The sequence below is a fragment of the Phodopus roborovskii genome, unplaced genomic scaffold (assembly GCF_943737965.1).
Source record: "Phodopus roborovskii unplaced genomic scaffold, PHOROB, whole genome shotgun sequence".
Lineage (NCBI taxonomy): Eukaryota > Metazoa > Chordata > Mammalia > Rodentia > Cricetidae > Phodopus > Phodopus roborovskii.
The window spans coordinates 17,397,064-17,424,275 of NW_026126515.1; the positions used below are offsets into that span (position 1 = coordinate 17,397,064).

Below are 27,212 nucleotides of genomic sequence, written 5' to 3' on the forward strand. Positions count from 1 at the left end.
TCAAGAGTCCAGCTTCACTTGAGTTCAGGTCTCTGAAAAGAATTCTTCAGGCTGCCTCAGTCCCTTCCACACTGCCACTGCTGTGATCATTAAATAATGTTTTAAAAAAAGAAAGAAGACAGATGGGAAGGAATGTGAGCCCATTTTCTAGGCAGGAGACAATCCTATCAATTCTTAAGACCATCTGATGGTAGCTCACGGAAGCAGGTGTCCCATATTTACATAGCCATCTGGACAGGTCTTCCCCTTGTCCTTGAGGAAAAGGTGAACCAACCTCCAAAGGGTTAGTAGGTGAGAGACCCACCCCCATCTAAGGGCAGAGTCAAAGGGCTAAGAGGAATTGAGACTTTTTCAAAGAGCAGCAGAGGCAAGAAGCAAGTAGCAGTGTCAGGATGGATGCCAAGGAGGCAGCAATAACCCTGCAAGCACACCATATGGCATTTATGTGCCACACACCTCATTCTAGATGTTGATATTTGCTTTCTTGTTCATTCTTAGTTCCAACTCTGTTACAGTGCTTAGTAAAATTCTTTTTTTTAAAGAAAACACACCAAAGCTTCATGCACCCTATTTTTAAAATCAAACAGAAGTTCTTTTTCCTTTTTTAAATTGGATGATGCATATCCCTGTTTCGAACTGTCTGAAGTAATCTACAAGGCAGCATCAGCTAGAAGGAATGAGATGAAAACACGAAATACTTTGCACTTAGTCCACAGACCCAGAAGTAAACTGGTAGACAGTCTAACACCAATGACAATAACTCAGTATCAGTCCTTCTAACCACTGCCCAGGCTCATGCAGAGGAACAGTTGCTACATGTAGCTCATGGCAAAATTCCTCCCTGCCCAGGAATTGGAATAGAAGTAAACAGAGCATCCCTAAGTAGAGAAATGATGAAAAATCCATCTTTCAGGTTCCTTACTGAGGCAGGGTCAGCTATCTTTGTGGAAGAGACTTAGCTCCTCTTCTGACATTTTTCAGTACTATTTTATAGTTTATAGTTTATAAAAATGCAAAATGGCCTGTTATGAAATATTACTTTAACTGGGCAAAGATGTGTTACATTTGTTTATGCTACAGAATATTACTTTAACTTTGTAAAGGTGTGTTACTTTGTTTCTGCTGCATTTGTTTAATTAGGTAAAGATGTTGCTGTTTCACCTTGCCTGACTAAGCACCTGGTTAGTCTAATAAAACGCTGAATGGCCAATAGCTAGGCAGAGAGAGAGAGAGCTAGGCAGAGCTGGCAGGCAGGGAGAATAAATAGGAGAAATCTAGGTAGAAGAGAGGAGAGGAGAGGAGAGAAGAGAAGAGAGAAGAGGGGAGGTAGTTGAAAGTCACTCAACAAAGGAGCTGAGAACTGAGTTCAGTCAGGTTCTTCGCAAGGGCAGTCCATGGTGCTCTTAACCTCTGAGCCATGTCTTATCAAAGTGTGTCTCTCAGGATGATTTTCCTGGAAAAGACAACCTCTGTGTAAAGATGACTATTACCAAGACAAGGGTGGCTATGGGGCCAGCAAGTGTTTCAGCAGCTAAAAGTGATTTCCACCAAGCCTGACAACCTGACTCCCATTCCCAGAACCTACATGGTTGAAGGAGAGAACCAACCCTACAAGTTAGCCTGTAACCTCTACATGGGTATACACACACACACACACACACAGAGAGGGGGGGGGGGAGGGAGAGAGCGCAAGTACACACACAAATAGAGACACACCATATACACATGTGTACACACACACAGAAACAGAGATAGCAGTACACATAGAGACTCCACACACACAAACAAACACACACACACGCACACACACTACCAGAAGGATACAGAAAAAGAGTACTGATTTGAAAACCCAATGTACTTTACATTCTGAAAATCCCTTCTGAATGTAAAAACAAAACAAAACCAAAAAAAAAGAAAAAGAAAAAGAAAAAGAAAAGAAAGAAAGAAAGAAAAAAATCTGTGATCCCCTTAAAACATACGTTTTGGTTCCAACTCTATGCTTTAAAGTGACTTGTTGATAAATGTCCTAGTCCTGTTTATAATTGAAAAGAGGCAATACAATGTGAAAGAGACGTGTTGTTTACCATACCAGGAGAACTCTAGTTACTGAAAACTGCACCTCAGGCCCCTGGGGACCCACCACACACAAGCTGAGAACTACAGCTTCATGCTAACAAGAGCGGAAACCCCAGCAGAAGATATCCAAGGCACAGCTAAAGCCACTAAGTAAGGCATGCTTCGGTGCACAAATGCAACTCTCTCAGGACATCAGAGCAAAGCACTGTCCAATGTGAAGTGCTTCCTCCCCGGGAAACACTCCTGGCCTAGGCAGGACTCCAGGGCTCAGTTCAGGGGAATACCAGTCCAGGTGTTAGGGAAAGTGTTTACTGAGCCAGGCGGTGGTGGTGCCCACCTTTAATCCCAGCACTCAGGAAGCAGAGGCAGGTGGAGCTCTGTGAGTTTGAGTTCAACCTGGTCTACTAAGTGAGTCCTAGGACCGGCTCCAAAGCTACATAGAAGCCTTGTTTTGGAAAACAAATAATAATAATAATAATAGAGAAAAAGAAGGTGTTTACTGAACACCCTGAGAGCTTGAGTTTAGATCCCCAGCACCCACAAAAAAGCAGAGTGTGGCGGGGCATACCTGTAACCCCAGTGCTGAGGGAGCAGAGACAGGACAGGAGAATCCCTGGAGCTTGGTGGCCAGCCAGGCTATCTTAAAATGGCAAACTATAGGTTTGGGGACCCAGTTTCAAAAAATAAAGTAAATGATTATAAAAAGCACCCCAAGATGCATTCACACGCACATGCACACATACACACACACAAAAAAAATACACATTATATACATTTAAAATGTTTTTAAAAGAGAGATAATTCTACTAGCAGTACATCAATGTAACTGAATATGCCTGGCATGCCATCACCTCCCAAGGGAATGACAGTTCAGAGTGTCGGTACATCTTTCAATGACAATGTATTAAGCTCAATATCTTCCCTTCCCTAAGGCAAAAACAAAAGTCCTAAAGCTATTGGAAATTTTCCAGTGGTTTTTATCACATTGAGTCACTTAGAAATTGTCCTAGGCACCATACTATTGTAAACACATAGATCACCTGCCCAGCTCTAGTACAGGCAGACTCAATAGCAGGGCCCATCAGTTTGTAAACTACGCTAGTAAACTGTGACTTTCTTGGCTCACAGAAGTTGTGTGGTAAGTTTTCTGCCACTGTGATGAAAAACCAAAGAAAAAGAAGGAAAAGTTATTTTGACTCCCACTTTGAGTCAGCCAGTCCCATTTCTTTGAGTAAGAGTTAAGGCATCAATGAGACGAGAGAGAGTCAAGGAAGCCAAAAGTCATATCCCTAGTAACCAACTTTCACTGCCAGGTCCTACTTCTTAATACTTCATTGAGCTATGAATCTTAGTTGGGGTTTCTATTGCTGTGAAGAGACACCATGACTGAAGCAAATCTTGTAAAGGAAAAGCATGTGTAATTGGGGTGGCTTACAATTTCAGATATTTAGTCATTATCATCATGACAAGAAGCATGGTGACACACAGGCAGACATGGTGCTGGAGTAGAAGCTGAGAGTTCTATGTCTTGATCCACAAGAAACAGGAAATGAACACTGAGGCATATTGGCAGGGCTTGAGTTTATGATACCTCAAAGCCCGCCTCCACAGTGACACACTTCCTCCAACAAGGCCACACCTCCTACAATGCCACACCTATAGAACAAGTATTCAAACACTTGAGTTTTGGGGCTCCATACCTATCCAAAGCACCACAGAATCATCAGTAAATTTATCCATTGATGAGTTTAACACTCTCATAATCCAATCATCTTTAATACTGCTGTATTGAGATCAAGTCTTCAATTCACGAACATCTAGAGAACATTCCAGACCCAACCCATAACAATTAGCATGAGACAAAATATTAACATAGAAAAGAAAAAAAGAAAAAGGGGGAGTTGGGGAGATGACTCAGTCTGTAAAAGGCTTGCTGAATAAACATGAGGAACTCAGATCGTATCCCCCACACCCACTCCATGTCAAAGCCAGGCACAGCACTGAGTGCCTATAATTTTGGAGCCTGGGAAGTAAAAACAGTAAAATCCCCGGGGGGGGGGTTCAACTGGCTGGTCAGTCTAGCCAAATTGGCAAACTCTAGGTTCATTGAAAAAAATCTGTCTCAATAAATAAATAAACAAATAAGTATAAGAGACTCCCAAGGAAGACATATAAAGATGTCAACCTCTGAGCTCCATAGCAGCATAAACATATTACCACACACACACACATACACACACAGAATTTTTCACATCAATAAATGTAATCTAAAATAATAAAGAGTTCCGTGGAGGAGCTAAGGATTATTACTCTCCTAAATTGGTGCCTTATAGAAGAACCAAACTAGTCTATGAAATTTGGTGATAAAGGAAGAACATGGGAATTCATCTGCCTATTAAGTTGATTTTATGATGATGTGAATGCTGATAAAACACTCTCTTTACATTAGTAACTCAAGAGTCACTGTTAATTTTAGATGCAAGTTACCATGGGAGTAGAACTAATACATTCCTGGATTTAAAGTAGCCCCAATTTGTGAAGATATAAAACATTTTAATTAATAGGACTCCTGGGGTTCTAGGGGCAAGACCTAGCAGATAGTGAAATCTCATACACATTTCTAGATGGTTCCTTCTGTCAGACAATGCTTTTGGGTAAACCTGTACAGGTTTCCCTTAGGGAACAGCAAACAAACAAAGAGAGAGCATAGATGAATTTGTTCACCCAATTCCTTTTAGACAAATGGCTTTAAAAATTACAATCTGGAGATGAAATCCTGAAAATCTGAACATGGCACTCCAGTCAACTTCATGGAGAAAATGGGAGGTGTCACCATGTTTTAGCTGGTAAGGACTTAACTACGGGAAGGAAGATTTTAAATACCACAAGGTCAGACCATGAATTCTACTTCCTGTTAGCAAATAGTCCACTAAAGCTATTTTTTTTCCACCTCATTATGAATCTTCTTTCTGAAATGGAATAGAAGGTTTCAAGTGCTGGTAAAGCTGTTTGCAGAATATCAGAAGCCTCAGGAAAAGCCAGTAAAACCTGAAAACCACAAACAGTTCTTGAAAGGAAGAAACATTGCAGCCAAGCAAAGCAGACTCTGAGGTTAGAACTGAGTTAAATCTCCAATGAGAATTAAAGTCTTATTGTCCTTATCCTCTGACTCTATGTCCTTCAAAACACTTTTAGTGGGATGCTGAGGCTAGGAAACCAATGAGTCTAAAACCTGGAGAATGCCTCTGGAAGGCAAGACCAGATGTCTCAGCTGCACAGGAGATTTGGCCTTGAACTGTGCCCTTCATTTTCTTCCATAGAGTAGATAGTACCAAGCACAGCAATGGCCCAGAAGAACACAGTACAGGACATTCCCATCTATGAAGTACTCTTGTGGAAAACGAGGAGAACAAATCAGCTATTGGGACCATATAGGCCCCACTCCTGTAAATCTGTCTCCTTTTGTCTGTCTCCTGTTGGTTGTGAGTCAGTATCCAGCCGTCCAAATCATAGATTAAACTCCACCATAGAGGAGATGAACATGGAGATATACACTAAATGTGTACTGCTTAGGGAGATACGATGGGTGCATAAAGAGAATTACAGGCTATGATCCAATTCAACATAATGAGAGAATAAAATTAGATTGAAAAGAGAGAGAAACAGGGCTAGTATCAGCTTCTCTCAAATGTCCATATTTCTGTCCCCAGATGTCACTAAAGCTTCCAACTCTTCTGGGCTTGTCAGGCACTGTGGTCCTTAAAAGAGAAGGAAAGGATTGGCTGAGTCTCTGCATGTACTCTGGGGTGAGGGGACCTGGGCCAGCATCTTTTCTCTATCAGTTATAGGCTGGGTAGACTTTGGATAGGTCATAGAATCAGGCAAAATATTCTGATCTCATTAAATTAGGAAGATGACACTGCTGACTTTGAGACCATGGTTTATTCTGGGTAAAACCAGCAGCCCAGAGTCTAGCACGCAGTAAACCCTCAGAGCAGATGAACAATACTGGCACCAAGTCTGAGGTACCATAATGCTCATTCTGACCTCAGCCAATCCTAGCAGGTAAATGATAAACCCAAGGCTCCCTGCAAAGGCCTCTACCCATTCTAAGAAACAATCAGATAACCCAGTTACATGCAATTAAAGATTGTCAGAGAGACGATGTTAAAAAAAAAAAAAAAAAAAAAAAAAAAAGAAGGAAGGAAGGAAGGAAGGAAGGAAGGAAGGAAGGAAGGAAGAAAAGTTGGGGCTGGGAAAATGACTCAGTAAAGCACTTGCGACACAAGCATGAGGACCTGAGTTTTGATCCCCAGAACCCATGTAAAAAGCTGGAGAAGGTGGCACATTATTGTAATCCCAACACTACGGAGACAGAGAAGGAAGATTCCTAGGGTTCAGTGTTCCAGCCTTAATCAATGAGCCCCAGGTCCCAGTGAAAGATCCACCTTAAAAAATAAGGTAGATTGCTACAAAAGGATGACACCCAAGGTTAACATCTGACTTCCATATACACATGAATGTGAACACATAAACAGAGAGAAACATACAGAGAGAGAAATACAGAGAGATATAATCACACATACCCACAAACACAGAGACAAACAGAGAGAGAGAGAGAGAGAGAGAGAGAGAGAGAGAGAGAGAGAGAGAGAAGCATGGGGGAAGGCAAGGAGAGGAAGAGATTGACTACTAGTGGGAAGTACTTTACTTATATTTTTGTGAGGGTTTGATAACTTTACTCTTTATAGAAGAGTGAAGATGCATTTTAAATCCATTAAAACTGCCTGAAGTGATCTCAGACAGCAACAGGAAATGCCAAGGGGACACTGGCCAGTTATTAAGGATCATCTGAGAAAATGGAAGACTATTCCATTAAATTAGTCCCTATCAGCTACAGTGAAGGCCGAGATGTTTGCCTGTTGAAGAATCATAGCGGAGCCAGCTATCTTTCTCTCTAACTTACTCATCAGAGTCAAGCCTTGGGGCATTTTCCTTTCCCAGTGAAAAATGACGTCATTCCCATAGTATAAATCTTCAAAGTCCTCCTTAAATGCACAGCTGACATAGGAAGGTGCTTGGTAGTGTTCGTGTGGCACTAAAGAGATGGGTACAACCACTGATTTCAACACTAGAGCTCAATGGAAGATTCTAACAAGGAGCCAGGATATACACCTCATAGACTATGAAGCAAATGATTCTTCCTCTCCACCAGGTTAACTGTTTATCTTAAGATGGCACTTAGTGTATTTGGAGACACTGGGGCTGATGTGGCTGTGGATAGGGATGACACTGGCATCCAGTGAGTGGAAAAGGCCAGACCCACCCTATAAGGCACAGGGAAACCATATGCCAAAGAATTACACAGACCCAAACATCAGTTATACTAAGATCAAGGTAGCAGCAGCAGCAGGAATGGGGACACACCTGCAGCCATGTGAGTAGTTCCCACAGACCCGTAGGAATCTCCGCTCACACAGGTATTTTAAAAAGTGTCACAGTTTATTAAAAGCCACTTTTCACATCGATTTTAAGTATGGAGATTATAAGAAAGAGCCACTCAAAAAGAAAGTAAGACATACCCAATTGTGGGTGTGGACTTCTCAAGAGGAAAATCACAATTAAGTAGATAGATAGATAGATAGATAGATAGATAGATAGATAGATAGATAGATAGATAGATAGGTAGGTAGGTAGGTAGGTAGGTAGAAAGCAGATGGGGTACTAAGAACATTCTCTCTCTCTCTCTCTCTCTCTCTCTCTGTGTGTGTGTGTGTGTCTGTGTGTGTAAGACTATAGAATGGCTCTGGGGGTACTTTGGATGGGATGATAACCTAAAAAGTTAAAAACCAGATTGTGCAATGCATTTCCGGTGAGATTTCTAGAAAATTTCAGACCTACAGTAGGGAAAGGGCCGTGATCAAGCATTATCTATTCTTTATTTCTTGACTCTTTGCTGGCTTTCTACCTAGGTTGTTACCTTTTTGGGGGGGTGGGATTAAGGATTGTCGCAGAAGCCTTCCATGTCCCTCCCTCTCAACTGTGCATCTACAGTCATCAATATCAAAGCAAAGATAGCCTCCTTGCTCTTCACAGTCAGTGGGAGTACAGACCATGGGTCTCCACACAGTTTCCGGTGACAGAACAGACCACAAACATGGTCCCTGGCCACAGCAGGACCACAGACCCAGACATAGCCCTTAGCAACAGCACCGCAGACATCACCATGGCTTTAGGTGGCAGCAACCATCACCCTTTCATAAGTGTTTGGAAGCCAGGATGGTCCTTGAGTTTTGTAATAGCAGATCTAAGGCAATGCATAATTTGTAAGCTGTGCCCAGACTCATTTCTGCCTTATCCCTATGGGGTAAGATAGCTAAAAAATAAAAAGAGGGTCCCTTGGTTTTAGAAGAGATATCAGAAAGCTTGCTGCTACTGGGTCTGATAAAAGGAGATGTCTGCCTCCTCCCAGAGGCCAAAATTCAACTCAAAGAAAGAGAGTGGGATCCAGTCCAAACAGGATTTGGCTTATCAAGTGGTGGCCAGCATTGCCCAGCAGAGCTGTAGCCCACAGCAGAAGAGAGCAGCTGCTCACTTCTAAACCCTGATTTGGGATCTGACACCTGGACTGCTCAACCTCAAGTAATTATCCTTTCTTGCTAACTGGCCAGATTTCCCTCTTCGGGATGGCAGGGGGACCTTTTTGCACTTCACCAGCAAAGTATGCTAAAAGACGGCATACTCCACACTGGCTTCACAGTGTAGTTTGAAACAGTGTGCCTGATAGTAAACTTGTTTTGGCTCATTTAGAAGAGGCTTAACAGGATTACTGGTTCAGATCTAGACCATGCCACTAACACATGGCCTCAGGTTGGTGGCTTCACAAATGATGGCCTCGGTTTTCTTGATGTGTAAAGCGTGAGTCACAAACACAATAGTGTTTCCCAAAATTGGATGCACAGGCCATCTGTATCTACATTCCCAGGATGTTTGTCAAAAATGCCAATAGCATTTTTGATATTCACAAATTTTTCTATTGTCCTTGGAGATCGAACAGTGCATAAACTTTTGAGGCCGAATGACCAACCATCTCAGCACAACGGCCTCTCCCTGGATGCCAAAACTCTTAAGAGCCAGTATGAAGATTCCAGCTCTCCTCCTGTCATAGCAAAGGCAATAGCTTGGACACTTGTCTAGGTTTCAAGCTTAGCATGGGTTGGGGGCAAGACAGGATTGTTACTAGAGCATAAACCAGCCTGTCCTAAATGACTCAAGGATTTCAAAGACCAGCTAATTTATGACAAGCAGGAAAAGAGATAGTTTCCTGAAAAGTAACTTATGTGGCTTCTTATTGACCAACACCAGTGTGTGCTTATACTTGTTTATCCCATCTTCTCTGCTCATAGAATTAGAATTCCATTCATTCAATTAATGTGTTCAGTCTCAAGGGATGATAGGTAATTCCTCTACCCCTAGGGTCTTCATATTCCAGCAAATACCAGAATTGCCTGGAGAGCTTGGCAAATCCTCCAAAAATATTCGTGTATAAAATTTCCAGAGAGTGCTGAAGCAGACTGCTGAGGGTCAAAGTCAATTCAATTGCCCTTTGTTGGATGCTCCTTTCTAACCTCTCTTACAAATGAGAATGATCAAATGATCCATTTCTAGTTAATGAGTCAAAAAAAAAAATACATGCATGTGCACACTCAGTACATGCACACACACACACCTCTATAGATGTAGTAACAGACCTCACACCCTTCACAAAAATTAACTCAACATACATCACAGACTTAATGTAACCTATGCAACTAAGAAACACCTAGAAAACAGAAGTAACCTAGCTGGCCTTAGGTAGGACTAGCAATAGCCTTTTGAATTTTTGAATAAGTAGCAAAGACACATGGCACACACCTGAAAAAAAAAGTGGTCAATATGCTAGGCTGTGTTTTTAAAAAAATCTGTTTTGCAAAAGATGTAGGTAAGAGAATAAAAGGACAGGTTATATAGGATATTTTCTAAAGTCACATCTAATAAATGGCTTTAAAACTTTTAAAACTCAACAATTAAAAAACCAACTTGACTTAAAATGGGCCAAAGATATCAATAGAGATCTATTAGCTGTCCTATAAGCATGCGAGGCAGTATCCCATGCCATAAGTCATTTGGGAACTGTAAATTAAAATAGGAAGCTACCACAGCATGCTAACTGGAACCATGCAAGCAACACCAAATGCTGTCAAGAAAGTGAGACACAGGAAAAGAAAACTCTCATTTATTCTTTATAGTAATGGAAAATGGCAGTAGCCATTTCTTAACACAAAGCATGCTCATAAATCCAGTGATCATGTTTCCTGCTACAGACCCAGAGGAATTGAAACAGGTAGTTCCAGCAGCTTTACTCATATTGACTAAAGTAAAATGCAACAAGCTATCTTTCAGTAGGTAAATGGATCAATAAACCAGATAACCACTCAGAAAAAAATAGATTATCATTTAGCCCTAAAGAGAAATGAGATATTAAGCCATAAAAATTCCTGAAGAAAAATCCTATTAGATGACAGATGATTGTTTATCATTAACTGAAGGAAGTCAGTTTGAAAAGGCTCTATATTGATAACTCCAGTTCTATTGCATTCCAGAAAAGGCCAAAGACAAAGATGAGTGCTTTTCAGGGCTTAGGAGAAGGAAGGAGGTGAAGAGGCAGAACACAGGTGGCGAGGGCCATGAAAGTGCTCTATGTGACTCTGTAATGGTGGGTCCATGTCACTGAACACGGGACCAAACACAGAATGTACAGCATTATGAGAGAACCCTAATATAAATTATAGACCGGGAACTAATTATGCCCCAATTCGGGTTCATCAAATGAATAAAAATGTGTCACTCTGGTAGAGACAGTATGTGTGTGTGTGTGTGTGTGTGTGTGTGTGTGTGTGTGTGTGTGTGTTTGTATATGTTAAACATATATATGACATATAAATAGGAATGCATATATATGTCCTTTCAATTTTGCAATAAATCTAAAACTGCTATAAAATGTCGAGAGAGACAGAAATAAAACAGTTATAATAACACATTTTTAAGTGTCTCTTTTATCTTGCCTTAAATGTGGTTGCTTAAAACCATGATATCTGTTCCCGTTGTAACCTTCTTGCAACCATGAGATAACAAGCCTATGGATAAATAGCAGACATGCCAAGAAAGAAAGAACTTAGATATGCTTGACCTGTGTGGCCAACAGACCTCACTTAAAACAAGCACATTTTTTGACTGCTGTGTGTCAGTGTCCAGAGGGCAGGCCTGTTTTCCTGGCATCATGATCAATGTTGCAAAATACACTCTGAGCCTCTAGTCACACTTTCCAACCTGACAAGGGACTTAACCTGATGGACTTGGGTGAACACCTTCTGCCCTTCTTTTGTTGGTTGTAATGATCTTGCTGTAAACAGATGAACTTGGTTTAGTTCTCCATAGTGTAGTGGAGGTCAGTGGGGAGACTGTCTTTGTGGGGAAGGTCTATGCTACCAATAATACCACAACTCTGCGTGTGCTGAAGACAGAATGTCTACGGTGCCTCTAGAAGTGACAGTGACCTATTGCTCCCATAACTATGTGATATAATATGGCTGACCTTTAAAACAGATTAGGCTTGATCTAATTTCTGAACCATCAAAAGCAGAGAGCTTCCCCACAGCTGGACCAAAGTGTGAGGAGGATACAGTACATCCTTGGTTTTGAAACTGTAAGAGCCTCTGTGGCAAAGCTGGGGGAGAAACTGAGAAAATGGCTCTGTGGTAGTTTGAATGGTATTGGCCCCCATAATTTCATAGGGAGTGGCTATAAGAGGTGTGGCTTTGTTGGAGTAGGCTTGGCCTTGTTGGAAGAAGTGTGTCTCTGTGGGGTGGCTTTGAGGTCTCCTATGCTCAGTATACCGTAGCCAAGTGTCTCAGTCAACTTCCGGTGGCCTGCATATCAAGATGTAGCCAGCACCACACCTGCCTGCATGCTGTCACGCTCCCCACTATGATGACAATGGACTGAACCTCTGAAACTGACCAAGCCACCCCAATTAAATGTTTCCTTTATAAGAGATGCCCTGGCCATGGGGTCTCTTTACAGCGATCAAAACCCTAACTAAGACACATTGGTACCAGATGGGCCTGACCACGTGTTTGCTTGGAGGAATTTGGACTTTGGCACTTTGAGTTAGGAAAGCAGTGGAATGGTTTGAGCACTGCTTAGTGGCCCATACTAGGAGGAGCATGGAAGACAGAGGTGCCAAGTTATATGAACGTTGGGGGCTCACTCGAGAGGTTTCAGAGAAAATTTTTAGTATGTTGCCTAGAGATTGTTCTGGTGATATTTTGGTGAAGAAAGTAGCTGCCTTTTGCCTTTGTCTAAAAAGTCTACCTGAGGCTAAAGTGAAGAGTTTTGGATTAATTTTTGGATTAATTCTCTTGGCAAGGGATTTTTTTTTAAGTGATAACCAAATAAAAATGTATCATGAAAAGGAGCAGGCTGAGCAGGGTAAATTATAAAAATTAAAATGTTGAGGTTAAAAGGAACACCAGGAAGTAGAATAGAGCTGAATTCTTTGTTCAAGAAGATATACAGATTGAGAAATGAAATAAAGGGAGTGATGACCTCAGGGCAAGATCCCCTCCCCCCAGCTAAATTTCCAACTTTTGAAAAAGAGCTAAAGTTTAGAGCTGGGTGTGGTGGTGGTGCACACCTTTAATCCCAGCACCGGGAAGGCAGAGGTGGGAAGATCTCTGAGTTTGAGGGCAGCCTGGTCCATAGAGCAAGTTTCAGAACAGCCAAGGTTAAACAGTGAAGGACAGAAAGCTTGTGAAAATGTAATTAAATGAGGGGGTTATGTTCCAGCCCCAGTAAGCAGCAGAACTCAGCAGTTTTGGCCACATAGTTCTGGCTTTAGAGCTTAGGATAGAAGAAACTGGTTATAGAATTTGCCTCCATGCCCCCCCCAAAAAAATCACTGAGGTCAGGCATGTGCCAGGGGTGTCCCTGAATGGAAGCCTAGTAGAGAGGCCATTGTGTGGAGCTGTGAAGTTGAAACCTGGATTGCCTTAGAGAACTCAAGATGTTAGAGATGTCAGTGTCGTGGGACACCTGCCTAGGAAAGCTGCTAACAGGCAGTGGAGCCAGCCCAAGAGAGGGAAGTGTGCTGCAGCAAACAAAGCTGGAAGGAATTGAAGATCTGAAGAGCGCTTTGACATCAGAAGTAGAGGTGCAGTGTTTGGAGTTTGCACAACTGGTTTTCAGTCTTGCTTTAGTCCAGTATTTCTTTCCCTATGTTTTGGAATGGCAATGTACATCCTGTGCCATTATATGTTGTAAGTATGTGACTTGCTTTTTTTATTTTGATTTTATAGGGAATTACAGTTAAAAGATTGTATGACTCTCAAAAAAGGCTTTGAACTTTGGACTTTTAAACATTGTTGAGACTGTGATAGACTATGGGGATTTTTTGAAGTTGGTCTAAATGTATTTTGCATTGTGATATTGTTACAAGCTTATGGGGGTCAGGGAATGGAATGTGGAATGTAATTGGTCCCCATAAATTCATAGGGAATGGCCTATTAGGAAGTGTAGCTTTGTTGGGGTACATATGGCCTTGTTAGGGGAAGTGTGTCACTGTGGGGGGAGAACTTTAAAGTTTCTTATGTGCAGGATACTGCCAAGCATCTCAGTTGACTTCCTGTGACCTGCACATCAAGATGTTGCCAGCACCACATCTTCTGGCATGCCACCATACCCCACCATGTTGATAATGGACTGAACCTCTGAAACTGTAACTGAGCCACCCCAATTAAATGCTTTCATTATAAGAGTTGTCATAGTCATGGTATCTCTTCACAGCATAAAAACCTTAACTCAGACAGGGTCCTCCTTGAAAACCAGAAAGGAAAGAGGGCTTACCATCCTACAGCCACAAAAAAATATGTTTGTGGCTCTTTCCTCTAGTTGGAAACATTGCCTTGTGGAGGAAGCAGAGAGCATCACAAGACTCATGAAATTCCCAATATTTGTGAGGACCCTGCTGAGTTTAATAATCAGTGATCACCCCCTTGGAAGGAGACTCATCAGTAGTTTAGCCACCCAAAGGCAGAGCGGAATCTCCATGGTGCAGCTTTGTGAGTCATCACCCTTAGAGAATAGGAGTTTGGTAATGCAGCTCCCTGAGTCATTCACGCTTCTGTACCTAACCCTTCATGCACTCCCCCATAAGCAGTCTCAAAGCTCACTGGTCACTCAGTGAGGCTTAGATGGAATTATGACTTTAGTTTGCCATCCCTCTCTCTAGCTAAAGGGAATAGAAAGAGTACCCACCCCGGAGAAAGTAATGCAGTAATTAGTTTTCTTTCACAGATGTGAATGCACTTGGAAGTAGGTTCTCGCTCAAACCTGGAGTCTCATCCTGCATAACTCCCTGTCTTTGATGGTACAAAGAGTCAAGCATAAAAATGATATGTGTAAATGTTCAGTCACGGCTCCAGAATCTACTGAAGGGCCTTTTGGAAATACTTCGTAAGAGGGGAATAGCATGCTCCCACTTGTAGTCTAAGCTGCATTACAGAAGTACACTCCAAATTTGATAGGCATGCGATAAAATGATTGTAATCTCTCCCCTCTTGTAGAATACAATAACTAAATCTGCTAAGGGGAATCTGAAAGATGCAATCCAACCCTTTCTTCTAATGACCAAGGAAACCAAAACCAAGAGGAGCTACAAAACAGGGGAAATGTGGAATCAGTCATTTCTCAGTGGGAATGCTCCAAGAACACTACTGTTTCTTATGAGTGTTCAGTCACCCCATCTATTTTTCCCTAACTCAAAGGGATGTGCAGACGGCTAAGAAATGCCTCCGAGGAGTTCAAAACAGCCCTTTGGAGACAAAGCCTCTGTGTCTGAGCTAAGAAGACCTAAACATTTGACAAACTGAGCACCATGGTTTCCATGGTGACCGCTGAAGAGACAGGTGCACATTCTAATGAGGCTGGCTAGCCAGCCAGCACCCAGGGAGCAAAGGCTTTGGGACATTCCAGAAAAACTCAGGCATACACAAAATCTGAGTGAGTGGCTAGCCTGCCAGCAAACTCTCTTCTTAGGAGGGACAGCAGCTCTGAGCTCTGTGTTTCCGCTCCTGGGTCAAGCTCTTGCCCACCCATTATTTCATTTGGCCATGACCAAAGCTTTCTAAAGTTGATTTGCACTCTGTGGCCTTTGGCAGATGAGTATGGAGGCAGCTTTGCGGGACTGCTGGGTTTATGAATGTGACCGTGACTCATCTGGGCATCTTGTTCTCCTCGCCCACTAATAAACCTCTCATGTTTCCCCTTTGAGACTCCCCCTGCATCGCTGAAAAGAAGCAGAATCCAGGGTTTGAGGAACATTCTGAGAGACCCTGTCTCCAAGGGTGGGGGTGTGCACTGACTTACAGCTCACCACTCACATATCCTTACAGATTCCAAAATGTTCTCAAAATGTCACTGTGGAAAATTGTATCATCAAAGGATGGAGAGACAGCTTTGTCTGCAAAGCGCTTGGCACACAGGCATGAGGACCCCAGTACTATCCCAGCACCCACATAGAAAGCTGGCATAGTAGTGGGCGTATATAATCCCAGTACTTAGGGGACAGAGACGGGACCTACCCAATTAAATCAGTGAGCTCTGAATTCAGTGAGACACTGAATCAAAAAAAAAAAAAAAAAAATAAGGTGGGGATCAACAGGGTAGACACCTGACATTAACATCTGGTCTACACACACACACACACACACACACACACACACACACACACAGTTAAGTTACCATAAGAAAGGCTTCTCTGATGAAGGACAAAAAGGCTTGAGAATGGCATCAAGACTGAGTAAAAGCTAAGCTAACCATGAGTTTTATGAAATCAAATGAATAGGTATGAGTTAAAGGGCATTGGCAACCTTAGACCACTCACATCCGTCCTACATGCCTGCTACAGAGGTCAAAAATCCCATCAGTAGAATAGCAAGAGACACAAAACATAGAACATAGAACAGAAAACAGAGAAATTTAGAATCCAGGAACCCTTGGAGATGCTGCAGGAATAAAGCAAGTGAAGGGAGTCTAAAATAAAACAGATGGGTTTGTATTTCTCTACATCATTTTAAAAACAGTAAGGAAACCATCTTCCATCTTTTTCATTTGGCATGTGTGTGTGTGTGTGTGTGTGTGTGTGTGTGTGTGTGTGTGTACGCCCTTGCACACACATACGAGAATATAGCCCACAGGTGGAGGTCCAAAGGTGATTTGTAAGACTAGGATCTCTCATTCCACCATGTGGGTCCTGGAGACTGAACTCAGCTTGTAGGAATTGTCCAGACAGTGACTTCACCCACCGAACCATCCAACCTGCTTATCATTTTCCATCTTTAAGGGAAGGTAAGCTATGGTTTAAATGACAGGTGTAGGCTAATGTGATCTTAAAAGGTTGGGCCTTAAAAGGGGTTAAGTCATGAGGGCTCCTCCTTCATCAATGAGGTAGAAGCCCTTATAAAAGAGTCATCCTGCAATGTCAACCCATTTCCCCTTTCTACCCATCCACTACAAGGTCTTGGCACCTCTTCTCTCTGGACCACACTGTGGCAATGCCACCTTGAAGGGGTGGGGGCACAGCTCTTCACCAGGCACCTGAACCTTGATCCTATATACCCAGACTTCAACCTGTGGGAAGTAAGTTTCTGTTGTTTATACGCCTTCCTGCGGTCGACCTTTCATTATAGCAGCTTAAACAGACTAAGACATTGAGTGTGCCAGACCTCTTGGGGAAACATATGCTGGTAATCGGTACTTAACCTTCTTGGATCCTGTAAGTACCACCAAAGGCAGGAAGTTATTCAACTATCAGTGGCCAAGAGATAAAAACACAATCATAGTATTCAGCTATTTCATTCAGACCAGAGCCTTCGCTGCGGCTTCTAAACCCTATTAGGCCAAAGCCAATGGATCCCGTAATGGGGGTTTAAATTGGTGCAGTACTCACTCGAAAAACCTTTTCCACTCTTGCAATGCTTTTGCCAAAGATGGTTCCAAGTTGGTCTCCAATGCCAGCCAATAAGAAACCAAAGAGCGGGATCCCAAAGATGGCATATAAAATACAAAAGATTTTGCCTCCTTCAGTGCTCGGAGCAATATTCCCATACCCTGGAGAGAAAGAGTAGAAAGACAAAGAGGGAGAGACGTGAGCTGGCAGAGAAAGTAGAGCATTGGCCAAAGATTCCTCAGAATTCATGTTCTCCAAAACCTTTTACAGTTCGAAACAGTGCCCCCTTGCTTCTCTCCCCGTAAATAGTCTCCAGGTTCCTGAGAACCTAATACACTTAAGAAACGTGTGGTCAGCCTGAATTGCATTTCCGATGGAAAATTGATACTTTTCTCTAAAGAAGTATCACACAGCATGGACACGATTGAACATGTTTCATCATGTTTCACCTTTGCTGCAGTAGACAATGAGCCAGTACAGTACTGTCCTGTGGGCTTCCTCTTTGCCTGGACTCACCATATTCAACATCTGCTCTCATAAAGTAGTAGGCACTGAGCATTAAAGAGGAAATATGGTCTACGACAAACTCACAAGAGATAAAGGACTTGTTCTTCCCTAAGCTGGGAAGCCTGGTAATGGGGGGAAATGAGTAAGCAAAGGCTCTGTGTCTCTTTCCCTCACTGACAGTGACGTCCAGCTATGCCCAACTCTCTTTTCTAGCAATGGCACACAGTCCATTGTATCTCCACCCATTACCCTTGCTCCCAGAGCAATCAGAGCTAAATAAATGCTTGTGGATAGAATAGATGTTTGAACACAGAAGATTCTATCTATAGTCGTGTCAATTAAAATGAGTTTCACATTGTATAGTTGTTTGAAAATATGAACATCTGCATTCTTAAGAGTTTTGCAATTATGTAAATAATTCAAGTATAGTGAGTTTTGGGCTTTGTGGTGGTTTGAAAGAAAATGGCTCCTCCAGGATGTATCCCTGGTGCACAAAAGGACTTTGCAAACATATCCCCCATGGAGGGATAACTGCCTTATTCTAGAGATAGGAGAGAAGCCCTAGTCCCTACTTCACAGGACCTGTCAGATCTACATGACCCCAACTGGATGGCATTCCCCTACATATGGTATTGTGGTGGGGGGTTGGGAGGGGAGGGTGTTTAGAGTGCATGGGAGAGGGTAGAGAGGGCAAAAGGGAGGGAAGGAGGGAGGGAGGGCTGGAGGGGAGGGAGGGAGGGAGGGAGAGGGAACTGGGATCGACATGTAAAATAATAAATTTAAAAAAAAAAAACGCTTTGACTCCAAAATTTAAGTTGAAGAACAAGTTACTGGGGGAAAGTATTTCTATTTTTGTTTCCACAGAAAATGAAAAGATGTGGATTCCTTCCAGACTAATGTGGTTTGATCACACCAGACCTCCTGAAACAGAGTACAAGCTGATCCTACATTCCAAACAGCTGGACAAAACAGCCCTACAGACTACAGCTAGGATATCTGAATCTTCTTCGAATCCCCCAAGACAGCGCCCCTTACCAGCAGGAAGTAGTTTGGAAAGAACGACGCCCAAATTCCCAAATATTGTGTATAAATGTTTGTTTTCATTTAATTGGACTTTGTTATATAAAATTAAATAAAAAAGAAAAAGAAAAAAGAAAATGGCTCCCATATGCCCATAGGGACTGGCACTGTTAAGAGGTGTGGCCTTGTTGAAATAGGTGTGACCTTGTTGGAGGAAGTATGTCAGTGGAGACAGGCTTTGAGGTATCAGGTGCTCCAGCCAGGCTCAGTGTGGCAAGTCTCTTCCTGCTGCCTGAGGATCCAAATGTAGAGCTCTCAGATCCTCCTCTCCAGCACCATGGCTGCCCAATGGGTGTGTTCAGTGCCACAGGTGCAGACAAAGTGAATATCTCACTACAGTGATGATAATGGACTAAGCCTCTGAAACTATAAGCCAGCCCAAATTAAAATTTTTGTTTTATAGCAGTTGCTGTGGTCATGGTGTCTCTTCACAGCACAGAAACCCTAACTAAGATAGGCTTATTCCACATAAATGGGGCTGGCAATAGTATTACTGCAAGAAAGAGGCTTATAATATTAGTGCGATTTACATAGCAATTGTAATTGTACAATACCAAGCAATTGATATTCATTTACTTGTCAATTGTCATTACACTCTTACAATAGCCACTTAACCTTCTCTCCAATTCAGGAAGTTCAAGTGGGACTTGTTTCTGAATCCATGCAATAAGTGAGGTATTGGTCCATGGCAAGAGACAGCTTAGAGAACATAGCACAGAAAAGAACAATGTTCTCAGCATGGCCAAGAAAGAAAACTATGCTCTTGGATGTCCATCATTCATGTTCCCATGGGCCTGCAGAGCTTGCTCTTATATTCTGCCTTGGGGATGAGCCACTTGGCTGTTTTCCTTAACAATTTTCTGTTCAGAATCATTCCAACCTCTTACCACAAATTATTTAAATTGCACTTTCCATTTCTTAGATGAGTGTGCAGGCAAGACTTCCTAATCTTATTTCCTTTTGCTCACTATCATATTGACTTAGATGTGCAACAAAACTCCTGGGACTTTTTCCCTAACATTTTCAGGAGCTTGGGCAAAATGATCTGGCCAAGCATACTCACCTGGAATAATCCGATTTTCACTGACTTACTGATTATGTTAGAAAGAGAACAAGTGTGTCTCTGTGGCTTCACATTACAGGAGCTTAAGGTGCGTCTTGGAAACATTCTAGAAACTTATAGAGATACTAACAATTTTAGCTTGACTGTCTCACAAACAGCCCCATTTTGGGGAATACAGGTTTTCTTTTAGTCCATCTCAGAAGAAATATTGCAGATGTGGGCAAACTAAAGCACTGAGCCTACTGAATATGCATTTATTAATCCAGACAAACTCTACACATATCCTCCAGTGTGTTTAGAGAGCATGCTGGCATTACCTGAGAAGCACCAGTGAAAAACAAGGAGGTTTCACATCCACCTCAAAATAGCCCACTATCCTTAGACCTGTGGGATCTCTCCAAGTCTTATGGTATCAGAAACATCCAAGAGAAATGTGAACAAAAAGAGTACTTGCTGGTAGCAGTAGTAGAACGGGCTAATATTTCACAGGTCAGAATACCACAATAAATAAAATTGAAATTCTCCAAGAAGTGTGTTAATAAGGCAATATTCAAATATATCATGTGTGCATGTATGTATGTATGTATGTATGTATATAGTAGACCAATATGGTGTGCATTTGTGTGTGCATTTGTGTGTGCATTTGTGTGTGCATGTGTATGTCTCTGTGTGTGTGTGTGTCTGTGTTTCTGTGTGTTTGTCTGTGTGTCTGTGTGTGTGCTGTGTTTGTGTGTGTGTGCTGTGTCTGTGTGTGTCTGTGTGTCTGTGTGTGTATACCTTGAACTGTGTTAGCTCAATGACTTGAGTGAGTTCACGGTCATGGAGGCTGGGTGGCAAATACAGTGCCTCTTAGGCAGAAGACACCACTGAGGCTGAGAAATAGAGAGAGCTCACTTGCTAGAGGAGCAACTGGTCAACAGGAACTAAACTGGCACATCAGAACCAGATGTAAGGGAAGCAAAGTTAGTTCAAAAGTCCCTCTACCAACCAGCTGCTTCTGACTCTTCACAAAAGATGGCCAGCCCAGCAAGAATGCTGAGAAACAGCGAGGTTGTTACAACAGAGAACCAGATGGGCCTTGGCTCTGATCACCCATAAATAGAAAGCATCTCAGTCCTTAATGAAAAAACAAATGTTTAAAAACAGTCCTGAGATGCAAAGAACTTTCCACATGCTTATGTGCCAAATCAAATCTTTGCCACACTGTGACTGTGGGACCAACCTCTGTGCTAGCAGGGATGTTCTGGTGCATGACTGAACTGTGCAAGTCAAACAGGACCTCACACTCAGAAAGGTCCTGCATTGGGGATGGGAAGTCTTTCTGCACAAGAATAAGCACTGGGGAACCCAGGAGAAGTTAAATAGTTTATCTCTCCAATGGAATGAGAGACTTAGCTCTTCCTCCTGGAATGCTGGGAATGGATCTAGTTTACAACCTGGTGACCCTTTGCCATCTGATGAGCCAGACTCTGACCTTATCTCCCACAAATTATGCTCTGCTTATCCCAAACCTAAATCTTAAACATTAGTTTTAGTCCATAAAATTCAACCTAATGAGTGATATCACTTAAACTTTACCGCTAGGTGACTTCTATGTTACGTAGGCCCAGGCCAATCCTGATATGAACAGGCATTATGTTTTCCTCAATTATACTCCCTAGACCCTAAATCTTGGGCGCTCGATCTTCGTCAACATACCCACCTTTGTGAAAAAACAAAAACAAAACAGATATACTTTGTAAAGAATAGCAATGTAAACATGCTTCAAATTTGTTGTGTACTTGGGACTGAGCAAATTGTTATCAGAAAACTTTTTTTCCAAAATTGTTCTGTGCTTAAATATGGCTAAAGTAAATGATCTGGGTATCAGACTCTTGAAGTCTTGGCCTAGCATTGGTTATCTAAATCAGATTGAACCAGAGTTTCATTCTTCCCTCAACCATGTCATTTCCCTGACAGCTATAAGCCTGAAGGGACTTCCCACAGTCCTGCTCTGATGCTTCCATGTTGACATTCTAAATGACTTTTCAATAATAAACCATGTTGTCCATTTTGCACTGAGCCCTGCTGGTCCTGGTAAATGACACTTGGTGGTAACACGAGGTTCCACTGCTTACTTATTTTGACATAACGGGTAAGTTGTTTAACTTTTCCAGGCCTCATTCTTGCCTTTAGTAATAATGTGATCATTTCCTGCCTTTCTAGAAATTATGTTTTGTGGAAAAGCATCTGCATACAGGAGCAAACATCAACCCTCCAGCTTACAAATCTTGTTCCTATAGATCTACCAGCAGAAGCAATAATCAAAGGCAAAGGGGGCTTCTCCTATTAGAATCAGATATGAAGAAATAAACAGGTGCAAGCCACCTTTGATCCAAACCAGTCTTCCTTCTGGTCTGGCTACTGGTTAGGAAAGGTTTCCTAACTGTTTACTTTGCTGCATCACCGTTCCCAGATGCCCATAGGAGACTAGTTCCAGGAGCCCCTGCAGATAACAGAGTTCATGGATATTCCATTCTCTTATATAAACACCAAATTTGCATGTAAACCTAAACACTTCCTTCCACATAATCTAAACTGCTTACAATACCCAATGCAATGTAAATGTTATGTAAATTGCTGCTAGACTGTATTGTTTAAGGGATGATGAAATGGAAAAACAGTCCAGTGTGCATACCATCTTTTTCATTTGAATATTTTCAATCCGCAATTGGTTGATTCTATGATATGAAAACACAGATTCAGAGGGCTAATGGTATGAGCATAATCTCTGTATATATCAGCACACAAGAGGCTCTTTTAAAAAGAGTATTGACCATTCCTACACACATGACTCCATGCTGCTCATAACAGTCTTTTTGGAAAATGATCTGGCAAGTGCTGAAACACTCTGCGCCCTTTAACAGAGCAACTTCTTTGGACCTTTTCCAAGGAAATAACCAACTTCCTGCATAAAGATTTTCACTGTGATGTTAAAAGGGTCACAAAAGTAGAAACTTCTTAATCCTTCCACAACATGTGACTACATTATGGACAGTGAGCCTGAGGGGTCCATCAAAGACCGGCTTTGCCAAGAAATCTGAAGCTCCGGTGTTGCTAATAAGGGAGATGTGAACAATATTAGTCTGCAAACTATATGACCTGAAGCAAGCAGACCAGAAATGGACTGCACAGTTAATGAGATAAAGCTTCCCAAGATAATGGTACCACTTCCCTGACTCCTGGAGAGTGGGCAACTTCTTAGGGACAGCTGAAGAATGACCAGCCGTGAGACTACTTGCAAGTCTCCTTGCAAGCCTTGGAATTAACTTACCATAAGTACATGGCTTCTTTTTAAAATTTGGCAATTTGTTTTCTCACCTCAATCCTTCTTATATTGCAACAAGCTACTTTTTTTTTAACTTCTCTAGCTGTATGGCTTTATTAAATTTTTTAAAAAAAAATCTCTACTCTGGAATTAAATTTACTCAACTAAATAGTACTCAACTTACAATTCATTATGTCTTGGTTAAGAGAGAGGGGAAAGTGACATTTTCTAAGTTGCATAGAACAAGAACCCAGCCTGCTATAGACTCTGAGTGGCGGGTTATATTTTTGTTTGTTTTTGTTTGCATACTTGTTTTGTAGTGGTTGCCTGTTGGTAGACACTCTTATGAGTTGGAATAAAGGTACCAATCCTATACACAACTGGTCAGGCACAGTGGCCAGCCTCTTTCTGCAGAGGGAACAGTCTCTCAAATAGCCAAGACAAGGACACATGAACCCAGAGGCTCATCCAACAGGGCAGCTCTGCCTGAGACTTGAATCAAACTCATGTGGCCCAAAGGTGGCAGCTATAGTGGCCAGAAGAGTCAGGCACTGGTCACGGGGTCAAAGGAAATTCATGACCCATCTTGGAACTCTCTTCTATCTATGCACATTGGTTAGGAGTGTTTAGATCATAGAATCCAGTGCAGACTAGCCCAAGCCTAAACAGTGAGAAATCTCAAAGACTCTGGAAAAAAATAAGAAATTTAATATGTTTCTTAGTATTTTGAAAATAGCTCCATTCAGAGTTCACAGGACATGACCAGGATCCACTTACCTCTAGTCCTTTCCTTACTCCAATAGTGTTAGTTCAACTGTAGACAGAGCAATCTAGCAAGGGAAGACAACAAGGAGCAATGTAGGGGCTTGATTCCTCTTTGCCCAGCTTTACCACCAATAAGAAAACGAGGAAGACATTCCCTCCAAAGTTTAAGCAAAATCCAAAGTTCTCATCACCCATCTTTGAACTGGTAACTCTGGCCACAGACTGAATTTCTTTGTATAGATAATGTCATTCTTCTCCAGAGCTAAGGGTCATGAGTGTGAAAGTGGGAGTCCTGACTTGAAAAGTGAGATTAGATGTACTTCTGTTAAGAAAAAGTTGAACTTTCATATATATTTTTTTAATGATGGGTGGCTGGAAAACCAAGTAAGTGTCAATAAATACCATTAGCGCTTTACTGAAAATCCTACCAATACTTGGAATCCTACCAAGCATGGAATAGATATTGCCCTTTTAATGAATCAAACAAAGCTCTAATTTAGTAACTTCATACAACACGGAAATGAATATGTGTTTTTTCAATCTATGGTATGTGATATCCCCTGGTAGCTCATGGATATAATGCTAGCACTTAAGAGTACTTTCCAAAGTACACCTTGTGAAATGGTCAAGGCTCTCAACTTTAATTATTTTACAAATCCTTTTAAAAATGCATGATGCCTTTCTTCATTCTAATAAGCAGAATGCCAAACACGTTCTAACATTATGTCATTCTTATCTGATGTATGTCTGCAATGTCCTTGGGTTGGCTGAGGTTCATAGTGCTTGAGGGTCCAGGCTACATGCTTTTCTCCATTGGGTGTAGTGAGTCTGTGAATTCCAATGGCCTAACCTGATCCAAAGGTCACAGAGGCTTCTAGGTGCAGACATACATGTATAATGACCACTTGCAACTCTGACCAACAGATGGTATTAATGAATTTAAGCATTGCAAAGTAAAATAGCTTATCATCTAATTAGATTAAGAGAGTTGCTGGTTAATTTTAGGTGTTTACTTGACTGGGTTATGAATACCTAGAAAACTGGCAAAGCATTATTACTGGATATGTCAATAAAAAATTTTCTAGATGTTTCCACAGGGCATTGCCCTGTAAATTGATGAACTAAGTGTGGAAGATCTATCCTCAATGTGGGCAGGATTGTTGACTGAGGGCTTATATAGAACAAAAAGGGAAAGTTGTAGAAAAATATCTCTCTCTCTCTCTCTTCTCTCTCTCTCTCTGCCTGTGTCTTCTCCTACATAGTCATATACAGCTCAGATACATTTTGCTTCTCCTACCCTTCAACTTCTCTGGCCTGTAGTCACCAGGATTTATTCCACTGGCCTTGTGGATTTTCAACATTTTAGCCTCAGCCTGAGAGTTATACCATCAACATCCCTGTATCTGAAACCTTTGAACTCAAACTAAACCAATCCAAAAACACTCCAAGGCTTAGTAGCCTGCCAAAGGGACCTGTCTTGGGCCCATGGTTGCAGAAGCCAATTCCACTGCCCCATGGCTATGCACATACCCTCTCATGTCTGCTCCCCTGAAGACCTCGACTGATACAAGTCTCAGTAAGAATAACAACTCTCTTTCATTCTAAATGTTTGTTTCACATATAACATTCTTGATTTCACTAGTGTAGAAGAGCATGGACCTTAAGATTAGATAACACAAAGACTAAAATGTATGCCTTTAAAACAACCCTTAGCCTCTAAAACATGCACCTATAAAAAATTGACTGCCCACACTCTAAACCAAAGTTAAGAGTTTTCAAAGGGAGTAGCTGGGCATGAGAGAGAATCAGAGTAGAAATTCCTCCCAGAAGGTTAAAGCCAGCTCACAGTCTCCCTTGCCACCATCTCTGCATTCTAGAATCACAGATGTGCACCCTCACCTCCAGATTCTCCAAGAGCCACTCTTAACTTCTGAAGGTGATTTCCAGCCAAACAAGAGAGGACAGGGAACTAATGTCCTCTAATGATTATTAAACTAATAAAAAAAAAAAAAGAGGAGATGCACCAACACTGACACAGGTTTAACATAGAGCAAGTGTGAAGGTGGGGGTGAACGAATAAAATATAAATCACGTGTTCTTGTCTCTTAAGCAGAACGGGTGATGCTCAGAGCGGTGCAAAAGGAAACTGAGATACTGGACAAGCTTACTACTGACTCACTACGTGACTAGATAAGAGCTCATGGGTATGACATAAAGCTGACAAATCACACAGTAGAAGCCACACTTATCATTTTAAGGCAAACATTGACGAGATGGTGTCAGGCAAAATTGTGTGGTGGGGAAAGATTGGAAAGGGAAATGTCATTCCTCATAATCAGAATCTATGCACACTGGCTAATGACTAGAACATGAAAGTTATTACATACTGTTATGATTATCAAGTACCTGAGTATCTGAAAATATAAAAAAGTAATGCATAAAATGAGGCTGACACTGCCACAGGAAAGCAGTAATGAAGGTCTATATAAAGGTCAGCTGCCAAGAGCATGTGCAAGCCTCAGCTTCAGGCTCTTCCTTGGCATTTGGGTTCGTCCAGTTGAAATGCTTTTCATTGTGGAATCTCCGCCATGCTTCCGTGTTTACTGAAAGCAGCCACAACAGCTGTGATCACTTGACCAAGTTGGGAGAACCTGGTCCCACATCTTAAGAAGACAAATTGTGTCTAACCATTCCTCAGAAGGGGCTGCAGGGGGGAAAATAACATTAATAAATGAGCAGATACCTATGGTTGTGATGACAGTTCCAGCAAAGAAAAAGGCACTTCCGAGGTCCCAGTGACTGCTGCTGTTGGAAGAGTTTCCTACTGGGCTGACCCCTGCATTGTCAGCATCGAGGGCATGCTGCAAAGAGAGGGAAAAGCATAAGAATAGTGAGTTAGAAGGGATATCTTTAAAGCTTCTGACAGATTGCTGTACTCCTCAAGAACCTGCGAGTTGAAGCAGAAGGAAGGACACACATCAAATGGCATACCGTACACCTGTGAAAATCAGAAGATGACTTTTGAGTGGGAGAAAAGTCTAAAAGTTTAGACTAATGATATCAAACGTTATATAAACTTATATAAAACTCACAGGCCTGGGTGACCTTAGTTATACAAAAACACATACATACTGCTGTGTGTCCAGATGGACGTCTGGTAGAACGTTCGCCCAGAGCGGTTGTTTTTGGAAAAGAGGGTTATAAGTTTCCTTTTCACTTGCCTTCTTTCTGTATTGCTAAGATACTTCCACTGAGTTCCTTCCAATAGCAAAAGAGTTTAAAACTCAGGCACCAGCTCAGACCAGCATGGTTCTACCTGTTAATAATACCAGATTCTTAGGCACTTTACCTCAACCTCTCTATGCCTA

At 41.8% G+C, this 27,212-nt stretch overlaps 1 protein-coding gene across 1 annotated transcript in view; it reads right to left on the reverse strand.

The window, feature by feature from the left end:
* Kcnk10 (potassium two pore domain channel subfamily K member 10) overlaps positions 1-27,212 on the reverse strand; it is a 126,065-nt gene that overhangs the window by 24,893 nt on the left and 73,960 nt on the right. Inside the window, exons 3-4 of the mRNA XM_051196156.1 lie at positions 26,588-26,705; positions 17,123-17,283 (exon numbers count right to left, since the gene is read on the reverse strand). Of these exons, the coding sequence (XP_051052113.1) occupies positions 17,123-17,283; positions 26,588-26,705 (279 nt within the window). The remainder of the gene's footprint in view (positions 1-17,122; positions 17,284-26,587; positions 26,706-27,212) is intronic.